The sequence below is a fragment of the Plecotus auritus genome (assembly GCF_963455305.1).
Source record: "Plecotus auritus genome assembly, chromosome: 5".
Taxonomy (NCBI): Eukaryota; Metazoa; Chordata; class Mammalia; order Chiroptera; family Vespertilionidae; genus Plecotus; species Plecotus auritus.
Window position 1 is genome coordinate 58,693,708 of NC_137776.1, and position 12,766 is coordinate 58,706,473.

At 39.4% G+C, this 12,766-nt stretch overlaps 1 protein-coding gene across 2 annotated transcripts in view; it reads left to right on the plus strand.

Annotated features, from left to right (window-relative positions):
* PLA2R1 (phospholipase A2 receptor 1) overlaps nt 1-12,766 on the plus strand; it is a gene marked incomplete at both ends in the record, with an annotated part of 124,325 nt that overhangs the window by 58,013 nt on the left and 53,546 nt on the right. For both annotated transcript variants that reach the window (XM_080667890.1, XM_080667889.1), the window contains one exon: nt 9,393-9,562. In XM_080667890.1, coding sequence (XP_080524016.1) covers nt 9,393-9,562 — 170 coding nt within the window. The remainder of the gene's footprint in view (nt 1-9,392; nt 9,563-12,766) is intronic.

Here is a 12,766-nt window from a genome sequence, read left to right on the forward strand (position 1 = left end):
CCTCAATTTGTTGATCCTTTCAAAAGGTTTCAAGAGTACCTAGGGTTGGAAGTCAACATAGGACTTTATTCAGGGGCCTGACCAAAAAACTATGCTCTTTTGTTCATTATTTTTTAATTAATAATGTTTTCACTGAAGAAAGTAAGTCTAATTGTCTGACCTTTTAAAAATGTCTTATTCTTTCTCTCTCTGTGTGTGTGTGTGTGTGTGTGTGTGTAATGTTTATTGAGTGCCTGTCATATACTTGGTACTGTGTTAACTATTTTTCATACGTTATCTGACTTTGTAAAAATTCAATAGTCAAGAGTTTATTAGAAAATTATTTATTGAATACCTATTTTGCGAGAGGCACCATATTGGCAGGTTGTAGCAAATAAAGAAAAACTGTGGTGTAATCGTCTTTATTTGCTACTTGCAGGCCAGCAGCTGAAGAAATAGAAAATAGATATGTAAAGCAAGTAAAGAATGTAGGATAACACAATAAATGGATAATATAGAAGTGACATTACAGATAACCCATAATGCCAAAGTGAGTCAGGGTAAGGCAGATCTGTTAGAGTTCGAGTACTCCATTTTCTAAACACCTTTGGGGACTTTCACACAAATGATAGAAAGTGTTTAGAAAAATACTGCTGCTTTATTTCCCCCAGAGCTGAATATAAGAGTATGCTGTGAATATTTTAAATTTTTCTTTGATTAACTGTATTCAGTAGCCAATGCTAATGTGGGGTCCAACTCTAAAGCAGAACTATGGCACAGGTAAGCTTGTTTTTGTCCCAGCCTTGACCTCCAAGGCCCGCCCAGGTGACCTTGTGCTGGCATGCTACTCAGCCACCAGCCAACCTCCCTGCCTTACCACAGGTTCACCCCAGTGAGGCATCTGTCCCAGGCAGGTAACATACATGTGCACTGCTCTGTAAACATGTCTACATCTAAAGCAGTGACTCCAACATGGGACATGCAGGGTGAGGGAAGGAAGGGCCTCATAATCCTGAACTTTATTCATTCAGACCCCAATAGGTAAGATATAAAAACCTACACTGCACGGCTCTTTGAGGGACAATACATGTTCAGATATTTTTCAACAGCAAAATTTGTCTGAGAAGGTTTGGCAATGGGAAGTCCCTCCAGATCCAGGAGTGTCCACTAGCAGCCCGGGTAATCATCTTCTCCTATTACTGATTTCCCTTTGAGTTAAGGCACTCCTGTCACTCACCAGTACCCAAGCTTGTAGTTGCTAATTGATTTTCCACTCTTCTGCACAACTGAGCGACAGGTTTGATAGGCACAATTAGAGCCACCTGCTACAAATTACTCTTTCTTTTGTTATCCGGTAACTGCTCCTGGTCTAGAACTTTTAACACTTTGTGGGATAAGAAGGAAAGAAAAACAGACCCCTATTGCTGAATAACAGAATTTTATTTGCTTGTTAATTGTTACCAAATTTTTTAAAGCCTGGCCACTTCGCATCCCGACAGAGCATGACTGCAGAACTTGCGTTCCAAAGTTACCATTGATAATTGCCTAAATGCATGTGTATCTAAATCTTGAATCAATCAGTCATGGAGTATTTGGTACAAAATAATCCAAATGCCATTCAATTTTGTGAATTTTGCCAAAAGTGAGAAATCCTGCAATATCTCATTTTCTCCTAAGTTTAAATGTGCATTATTTTCAAGCGTATTTACAGCTCCATTATTTTTATGCAACCACCATATCTCCCAAACATATTTACAGTTAACTTTCTATTGTGGTAAAATATACATAATGTAAAAGTTATAATTTTAACAATTTTCAAGTGTACAGTTCAGTGGCATTAACTACAGTCATATTATTGTGCAACCATCACCACCATCCATCCCCAGAACATTTTTGTCTTCCGAAACTGAAATTCTGTACCATTTAAACAATAACTCTCCATTCTCAGTGGCCCCTGGCCTCTGGCTACCACCATCCTATTTCTGTTTCTATGAGGTTGACCACTCTAGGTAAGTGGAATCACCCAGTAGTTGTCCTTTTGTGCCTGGCTTATTGCCCTTAGCCTAATATCCTGCAAGTAAATTTTTCTTGGAGCATGTGTTAGAATTTCCTTCCTTTTTAAGGCTGAATAATATTCTATAGTAAGTATACACCACATTTTGCTTATCCATTCATCCATCAATAGACATAAGATGCTTTTACCTTTTGGCTATTGTGAATAATGTGGCAGTGAGTATGAATGTACAAATATCTTTTGAATCCCTGCTTTCAATTATTTTGGGTAATATACCCAGAAACTGGGCATATTTTGATTCATATGATAAATTGATTTTTAATTTTTTGAGAAACAGTTATACTCATTTTTAGCTGCATCATTTCACCATTTTAATTCCCACCAGCAGTGCACAAGGGTTCCAATTCCTTTACATCCTGGCATCCTGGCCACACTTGTTCTTTTTTTTTTTTTTTAATTTAAGTTCTTTATTATTGAAAGTATTACATATATCTCCTTTTTCCCCCATTGACCTCTCCCTGGCAGCTTCCGCCCCTAGCACATGGCCTCGCCCCCTACTGTCTGTGTCCATTGGTTATGCCTATATGCATGCATACAAGTCCTTTGGTTGATCTCTTATCCTCTCCCCCCGCCCCGACTCCCCTACCTTCCCTCTGAGGTTTGACGATCTGTTCAATGCTTCTCTGTCTCCATTTTTGTTCACAGACATCTTAATGGGTCTGAAGTCTCATTGTGATTTTGATTTGCATTTTTGTAATAATTAATGATATTGAGCATCTTCCATGTGCTTTTTATCATCTGTATATCTTCTTTAAAGAAATGTCTATTCAAGTCCTTTGCCCATTTTTTTAATTGTTCTCTGTTACTAGTTGTAGGATTTCTTTAAATATCCTACATAGTAATTCCTCATCAGATACATAATTTGCAAATATTTTTTTTCTATTCCATGGGTTGCCTTTTCACTCTGTTGATAGTGCCCTTTGATGTGTAAAAGTGTTTAATTTTGATTAAGTCCAATTTATCTAGTTCTTATTTGTTATCTCTGCATTTGGTGTCATAGCCAAAAAATCATTGCCAAATGCAGTGTCATGACATTTTCTCCTAAGAGTTTTTTAGTTTTAGCTCTTACATTTGGGTCTTTGATCCACTTTGAATTAATTTTTGTAAATGGTGTAAGATAAGAGCCCAACTTTATTCTTTTGCAAGTGGAAATCTAGTTTCCCCTGAATCCTTGCTGAAAATACTTCCCTTTCCCTTACTGTCTTGGCACCTTTGTCAAAAATCATTTGACCATATACGTGAGGGTTTATTTCTGGGTTCTGGATTCTGTTTCATTGGTCTCTATGTCTTTCTTTATGCCAGTATCACACCATTTTGATTACTGTACTTTTTAGTAAGTTTTAAAATCAGGAAGTGTGAGACCTCCAACTTTGTTCTTCTTTTTATCTTTGTTTTTGCTATTCAGAGTCCCTTGAAATTTTATATGAACTTTAAAATAGAGTTTTCTACTTCTGCAAAAAATATATATATATCATTGGGATCTTGATAGAGATTACATTCAATCTGTAGATTGCTTTGGGTGGTATGACTATTTTAAGAATAAGTCTTCCAATTAATGGGATGACTTTCCATCTAATTGTGTCTTCTTTAATTTTCTTCAGCAATATGTTGTAGTTTTCAACGTACAACTCTTTCATAGCCTTGGTTAAGATTATTCCCAAGTATTTCATTCTTTTTGATGCTATTATAAATGGATTTGTTTGTGGTTTTCTTTTCAGCTTGTTCATTATTAGTATATAAAAATACAACTGATTTCTGTGTGTTGACAACTTTACAGAATTTGTTTATTGGTTGTGTTTTTTGTACAATGCAGTTAACTTTCTTTTTAAAACGTATTTTAATTACCACTTTTAAAATTACACAATAAAAATATTCTCATTGATACAAATTCAAGCAAACCAGAAGAATGTAGACTAAAAAGTGAAAGTGCCCCCTCTCCTCTACTATTCTCCCCTCCCAACCAATCCTACTCTGCTCCCCAGAGGTAACTGCCCTTACTAGTGTGGTGTTTGCTCTTCTGGGGTTTGTTCTTGTGTATTTTCTAAGTCTGTATTTCTCTTCTAGCTTTTTGCAAGAAACAATATTCAAAAACTTAACATTGCTAGTTCTTGAGGAATGCCACCAGAAACTTCTGGCAATAATGATCATGATGTGTGTCTCCCATTTCAAATCTACTGCTATTCTATTTCTACTCTTTATTTATATTAGTTCAGCAATAGAGTCACTTATTTTAAAATGCCATTTAAAATGTTAATTGTTGAGAAACCAAGATGGCGGCATAGGTAAACACCTAAACTGCTGCCTCGCACAACAATTTCAAAACTACAACTAAAAGACAAAATGGACATCCAGAACCACAGGAAGGCTGGCTGAGTGGAAATTCTACAACTAGAAGGAAAGAGAAAAGCACACTAAGACTCAGAGGAGCTGCAGGAGGCAGAGGTACTGAGACGCGCGCATGGAGAGGGCGGACAACTGAGTGCGCAGCTGGCTTTCTCAAGTGGGAGGGAGACAAAAGCTCCTGACTGCGCTGAACTCCAGTTCCGGGCAAGACTCTGGGGACCCAGACTCATACGGGGTGAAACTGGACTGTCTAGCAGCGGGCAGAACTCGAAGGCGGCTTTCTCTCAGAGGTGCTTGCAGCGATTATTGTGGGACACTGAGACCCAGAGGCCTATTAGGGCAGGGCTGACGGGAAACCAATGCTGTCTGCTCTGCCCTGAGACTCTGCCCCATCCAAGCTGAGCACAGAGGCTTTTGCAGGTCTTGTCTCATAAGGGTGTCTCCAGCACAAAGTTCTCCCAGCGTAGACACAGCTGATCCTCACAGCAGCCACTTGGCTTGGAGGTCAATTCCTCCCAGTGATACCAACAACAATCAAGGCTTAACTACAACAAGACTGTGCACACAGCCCACAAAGGGGTGCACCAAGAGTGTCCACCTCAGGTAACTGGGGAGGCTGAGCCACTGGGCCCTGTAGGACACCTAGCACACAAAGCCACTCTATCAACTCAGGGAAGCAGCCAAAATGCGGAGACAAAGAAACAGATCACAAATGAAAGAAATGGAGGAAAGCAAATGACTGGATATAGAGTTCAAAACCAGAGTTATAAGGTTTTTCAAGAATTTCCTAGAAAAGGCCGATAAATTTAGCGAGACCCTCGAGGATATGAAAAAGGACCAACTAGAAATTCAACATACACTGACTGAAATAAAAAATATTATACAGAGATCTAATAGCAGACTAGAGGATCACAAGAATCAAGTCAAAGATTTGAAATACAAAAAAGCAAAAAACACTCAACTGGAAAAGCAAAAAGAAGAAAGAATCCAAAAATATGAAGATAGTATAAGGAGCCTCTGGGACAACTTTAAGCGTACTAACATCCAAATTATGGGGGTGCCAGAAGAAGAGAGAGAGCAAGATACTAAAAACCTATTTGAAGAAATAATGACAGAAAACTTCCCCCACCTGGTCAAAGAAATAGACTTACAAGTCCAGGAAGCACACAGAACCCCAAACAAAAGGAATCCAAAGAGGACCACACCAAGACACATCATAATTAAAATGCCAAGGGCAAAAGACAAAGAGAGAATCTTGAAAGCAGCAAGAGAAAAACGGTTAGTTACCTACAAGGGAGCACCCATACGACTGTCAGCTGATTTCTCAACAGAAACTATGCAGGCCAGACGGGAGTGGCAAGAAATATTCAAAGGGATGAATAGCAAGAACCTACAACCAAGATTACTCTACCCAGCAAAGCTATCATTCAGAATTGAAGGGCAGATAAAGAGCTTCACAGATAAGAAAAAGCTAAAGGAGTTCATCACCACCAAACCAGTATTATATGAATTGCTGAAAGGTATTCTTTAAGAAGAGGAAGAGGAAGAAAAAGGTAAAGATAAAAATTATGAACAACAAATACATATCTATCAACAAGTGAATCTAAAAATCAAGTGAATAAAAAAATCTGATGAACAGAATAAACTGGTGAATGTAATAGAATCAGGGACATAGAAAGGGAGTGGACTGACAATTCTCGGGGGGGAAAGGGGTGTGGGGGGTGTGGGAAGAGACTGGACAAAAATCGTACACCTATGGATGAGGACATTGTTGGGGGGGGGGTAAGGGCAGAGGGTGGGGTGGGAACCGGGTGGAAGGGAGCTATGGGGGGAAAATGAGAAACAATTTTAATAAACTGAACAATAAAGATTTATTAAATTAAAAAAATAATAAAATAAAATGTTAATTGTTGTGTATTGGGAGAAATCCAATTGTAATTACTCAGTTCAAAACTGAGTCCTTTCTAACCCAATCCCATTGTGAGGTGTTTGGGGGTTTTTTAATTGAAATAGCTCTCTAGTGAAGCTACTTCCAATGTATTACTTTTTCAATCTCTTTTTTAAGGTAATACAAATGCAATCATTACAGTATTGCTATCTGCTAAGTGCTGTGTTGTTCACAGACAAGAAACATCTTTTTTTCAACTACATATCACTGGCTGATGAAAAAAATGTAATGTTCAATTAGTGATTTGAGTTTAAAAAAATACCTCCTTTTGAAGTATATACTTTTGAAATGCAAAACGTTTATTTTGAAATAAAAATACTGGTCAATGTATGCCAAAACTGTGTATTGCTATCTTCAAATGCATTTTTAAATTAAAATTTAATGTTTAGCAACATGAGCAACAATTTCCTTAAACTGATGGAAGTTTAAGATATATTTTTCTTGCTTACACTAAAAACACACATTTGATTTCTTAACGTTTTAAAGGATCTAATTGGAAGATTAATTTCTTTCTGATTCTAAGAATTATTTTCCTATAAAATTTGATTTTATAAGTAGGTACACACAAGTTAAATATTTTATCATTTGTGTTGTTTTTATAAGAATAACAAAAAAAATGTTTACTGAATTCCTTAGAGATAACATTTTATCCTGGCTCAATAATAATATAAAACCATGTACATATGGTTATTTTTTGTTCCTTAAATCATGACATTTGCATTAAACAACTTCAGTGAAAACAAACAAAAAGGCCAGATGTCATAAAGTTCTGGAGTATTTGCAAATGAGGAATTATAAACACAAGGCCCAGAAAGACTTTAAAGGTCGTCTGCTCTATTACTGTAAAAATAGAAGTTTTGCAACCCTTTTAGTGTTTGAAGCCAAGTAGAATGGTAAAAATTATAAAACGTTCTCTTGACTCTTTATCAGTTGCAAAACAGACACTCAAGAGATTGCATGCTGTTATCCAGAGTTAATTTCTTAGGATATATGGCTTAACAGAAAGATATATTTGCTGAATTTATTAACAATGCCATCTTCTAAACTGGACTGAGAAAACTAGAACCCTGTTTTGATTTGAAGGTTTTAGGATTTAATGTATGAGTATTATATGCAACTACTTTTAAAAAATATGCTTGCCGATTAAAAAGTGGGAGGTTTCTATTGTTTTAAGCCAGTGGTCGGCAAACTCATTAGTCAACAGAGCCAAATATCAACAGTACAACGATTGAAATTTCTTTTGAAAGCCAAATTTTTTAAACTTAAACTTCTTCTAACGCCACTTCTTCAAAATAGACTCGCCCAGGACATGGTATTTTGTGGAAGAGCCACACTCAAGGGGCCAAAGAGCCGCATGTGGCTCGCGAGCTGCAGTTTGCCGACCACGGTTTTAAGCAATGATAAATGGAGATAAAATAGCAAACCAGAGTGGACTAAATAAATCTAAAACCAGCAAGGGATAAAAGCAAAATGTTGTCATGAATAATGATACTAGAGTCCAAGTTCACAGACAACATTATTTCTCTCCATTACCTGGTAGATGTCATGGTAGAAGCTAATGGAAGAACCAGCAATGCCCCTTGGGTTCTTAGAACCGGCACAGTGAATGGTGTCCTGGCCACAGCCTCCATGGTGCAGTGCCTTGCTGGCCTCCTAGCACAGCAGTTTCAGGCACTGGGCATGTTCATGATGTGGCTCAAAATTTAGTTTCACCCTCCTTCCTTTTGAAGCACCTTTACATAAGATTCTGCCACTGCAATCTGGTTACAAAAGAACTTTTCTAATTTCAAATGTGTGCTGGTCAGATTATTCATAGAGGGACCTGCAGAAGATACTTACTAAAGCGTGATGAAAATTCATGTGCTCGGCCAAGATGCGGATCCTGGACAGCTAAGACCTCTAACTGCTGCTAGTAATGTTCATCAGGCAGTTTAAAATGTTACTCTTTTGTGTCATTTCCCGCGCTCCCCTATTTCCTTTGAGACTCCTCTATTCTTAAATGGCCCCATTGCTTTTGCTTCCCTGTGCAAGTTAAGGATGCATGGTCATGAAAAAACACAAAATTGGATGAAAAAGCCTAATTTGCTTTCTTGTTAGGTTTCCTGGGTAATTTCATCAGGCCTTTCCTTTCCCACTGACTCAGCAAGTCTGGCCAAAAAATCAGCCCTGTTTGAAATGTTTCTTCAGAACGTTATATGTACTAAAAATAAAATTTTCAAGATAGTTTCCAACTTCGCTTAAAATTTCAATGCTAGTTAAATTTTAACACAATTTTCTTTCAGGCAGTCACGTGAAAGCATATAGACAAGTTTTCTAGATTCTGCTTCTGATGCATTTGGGTTGGGAAGGGAGCCTTCCCACCAATCAATGAACACTAACTCATTCAGCTGTTGGGAGGAAATGTTACTGGCTGCACCTCCTTCGGTTCATTTCTAGGGTTTTAAATTAATCTTCAGTGAATTTGCATATCTGAACACATTTGAATAAGTCAAGGACTCCATGTACCTGTGAAAAACTGATTTGGGAGACATAAAATTGCTACTCCAATCTCTGTCTCGTTCTCACCAGGCAAGTGTGCAGAGTGGGTGCATGTGAACTCTGCCGGCAGATGCTCATCCAGAAAAGCATAATATCCTTCCTCCTACCCTCTGGCCACCCCTCATCTTATGCACATTATAGGTTGAGGTGTGCTGCATGGGGTGTGATTGCAAAGTAAGGCACATATTGTGCCCCCAAAAATGTATTATTGCTGGCTTCATGGGCTTTACCACCTATACTTTGAAACCGGAGCTAAACACTAGTCCTTGAAAGAATTAAGCCCTGTCTGTAAGAGTCAAATTCTCCTCATGCATGTATTTCTGGGAATTACAATGACATTTTGCCTTTATGAATGATGTCCAGGGTCTTTGGTTATTTTTCTGCTTCGTGTTCTAAAGAATTCATGAGAAATGTTTATTCTGGTGCCATTCTGTGCACCTTATTATGTTTTAATGGCATTTTTAATTGCCCAGAAACTTACTATAACCATTTCCTTTCCCCCTGTTTAAGGTTTGAACAGGCTTTTATTACCAGTCTGATCAGTAGTGTGGTAAAAACAAAGGACAGTTATTTTTGGATAGCTCTCCAAGACCAGAATGACACAGGAGAATATACCTGGAAGACAGCAGGGCAGATGTCTGAGCCGGTGCGGTACACACACTGGAATGCCCATCAGCCTCGTGAGTAGAGGGGACTGCAATACCACCGTTCCCTCCTGTTTCCTTTGCTCCAAATTATTCCTACCCTTTGATCCACCTCCTTTGATTCTTCCTTAATGTTTACTTAATGCATAAATCAACTAAAACAATTACCACAGGTCCTCAGGGGGTAACATATGGCCGGTCATTTTTAAAAGTCTAATCCATATGAGTCATTTGACGTGTTCAAGGTGTAATTCATTGCTCAAGGCCATATGTGCCTTTATTAGCAGAAGTCCAATTTCTCCCTCTCAAATTCTGTTCAATAATCCCAGGGGCTTACTCAGTTGAGAATAGTTCCTGATACTTCACAGTGAATAGGCACAGTAAATGCCCACATGTGGGCGCCTTTCATCACTTCACAATCACTCCCCTGTGATTTGCTGAAGAATGTTGGCCCATTACTTAGGTAACGTTCTTGTTAGTCCATCTCCTCTGTGGACTCTGTGGTATCTTAGCAGGATTTCAGAGTCACAGCTCTGTCAGTTCACTCAGGTGTGCTCAGCTCTGGATCCCAAAGCACGAAACTGTGCCAAGTTAGCCAGTTCCAGAGAAGTTAATGGCTTTAGCCACAACCTACACTTGAACTAGCCCCTGTGGAATAAGCCTAAAGCTGTTGTATTAAGCTTAAGTTACCAACCTAGGCTCAACACCCCTTTCTCTTAGTGTGAATTCCTATTTGAGTGACTTGGCCCCTTTCTTGCTTATGGATCTGAATCAGGGCTATTCCAATAGACAACAGGCAGTAGATTACCTCTAAATTTGTATCTGGAGGAAATGGGCTAGCGACTTCAGGTTCTTCCCCGAGGAAAGATAAATATTGTTATAACATAATAATAACTACGATATCAAATATTAGTCAAAGGGCTAAATATACTAAAGATAGAGATTATTAGAATGAATAAAAAACAAGACACAACTATATGTTGTCTACAAGAAACCCATTTTAAATATAAAGGCACATATATTAAAAGTAAAAGGGTGAAGAAACGCTAACATTAATCAAAAAAGGCAGGAATAACTGTATTAATTTCAGACAGAACAGATTTCAGAACAAGGAAAGTTTTCAGTGATAAAAGAGACATTACATAATGATAAGAGTCGGTACTCTAAGACAAAACAATCTTTAATGTGTAGCCACCTAACAACCGAGTGACAAAACACAGGAGGGAAAATGGATAGAACTGCAAGGAGAAATAGATAAATCTATTATTATAGTCAGAGACTTTAACACTCCTCTACGAGAAATGGACAGATCCAGCAGGCAGAAAATCAGTAAGGACCAAGTTGAACTCAACAGCACCATCAATCAACTAGATATAATTGACATCTATAGATTATAACATACAGCAACAGCAGATTACACATTCTCCTCAAACTCACGTGGAACATTCACCAAGACATACCACGTTTGGGCCATAAAACACACCTTTCCAACTTTAAAAGAATAGAAATCATACACTTTTTGCTCTCAGACTACAGTGAAATTAAAGTAGACATCAATAGCAGAAAGATAGCTAGAAAATCTCAAAATACTTGGAGATAAATTGTACACTTCTAAATAACACATGGGTCAGAAAACAAATTTCAAGGGAAATTTTAAAATATTTTCAACTAAGTGAAAATGAAAATACAATTTATTAAAATTTGTGAGCTACAGAGAAAAGAGTGCATAGAGGGAAAGTTTTAGCATTGAATGCATGTATTAGAAAAGAAAGATCAAAGCAATAATCTAAACTTTCACTTTAGGAAACTAGAAAAAAGAAGAGCAAATTAAATGCAAAGTAAGCAGGAAAAAAGAATTACAGCTTAAATCAATGGCACTGAAACCAGAAAATCAATAAAACCAAAAGCTGATTCTTTGAAAATATTAATGTAATTGAGAAGCCCCTAATCAGGCAGTAAATAAGAAGAGAGAAGACACAAATCTAAACTAATAAGAGAGAAACATGCAAATTAACCATCACTCAGCTACACTCACAGCCAATTAGGAGCAAGTATGCAAATTAGCCCAACCAAGATGGCAGCAGCCACAGAACTGGAGCAAGCAGGAGGCTTGGGTTCCCCCCTGCAGTGGAGGAAGCCAAGCTTCCCAACCACCCTGGCTGGCCCTGGCCTCTGCTCAAGGCTACAAAGTTTCAATTGTAGAAGATAAATAAATCCCAGATACCTGCTTCTAGCCGGCCCTGGCCTCCGCTCAAGGAGGCGCTGAAAAAAAAGAAAGAAAAGAAAAAAATGGAGGGGCTGGGAGCCTGGATCACCAGGGCTGTGGCCAGCCTGAAAAAAGCCCTCAGCTCCTCACCCAGGCTGGCCACACTCCCATGGGGTGAGGGTCCTCGCTGAGGGGCTTGGCCAGCCTGCAAACAGCCATCAGCCTCTCACCCAGGCTGGCCAGGCACCCCAGTGGGGACCCCCACCCTGAAGGGGGTGTGGCCAGCCTGAAAACAGCCCTCAGTCCCTCACCCCATCAGTGGGGGTCAGTTGGAAGTGATCAGGACAGCGGGCGGGGGGGGGGGGGGGAGAGTTTGGAGTGAGCAGGCCAGCAGAGGGCAATTTGGGGGTGAGATCAGGTTGGCAGGGGAGGACAGTTGGGGCGATAGGGCCAGCAAGGGAGCAGTTAGGTGTTAATTAGGCTGGCAGGGGAGCAGTTAGGGGGGGTGATCAGGCTGGTAGGCAGAAGCCGTTAGGGGCAATCAGGCAGGCAGGCAGGAGAGTGGTTAGGAGACAGCAGTCCCGGATTGTGAGAGGGGTGTCCAACTGCCGGTTTAGGCCTGATCCCTGTGAGATCAGGCCCAAACTAGCAGTCAGACATCCCCCACGGGGTCCCAGATTGGAGAGAGTGCAGGCTGGGCTGAGGGACAAACCCCGCCCCCCCTCCAGTGCACTAATTTCGTGCACCAGGCCTCTAGTATGCATATAAGTTCTTTGGTTAATCTTTTTCCCACCCTCCAACCCCGCCCCCCCCCCACTTCCCTCTGAGATTCATTAGTCTTTTCCATGGTACAGCCACTTTTGAAGAGTTTGTCAGTGCCTTACAGAACTAAACATACTCTTACTGTACAATCCAGCAATCACACTCCTTGGTATTAACCCAAATGAATTGGAAACACGTTCACACAAAAAACAGTACATGGATTGACAAAACTGGTAAGCAAGCAAGATATCCTTCAGTAGGTGAGTGGATAA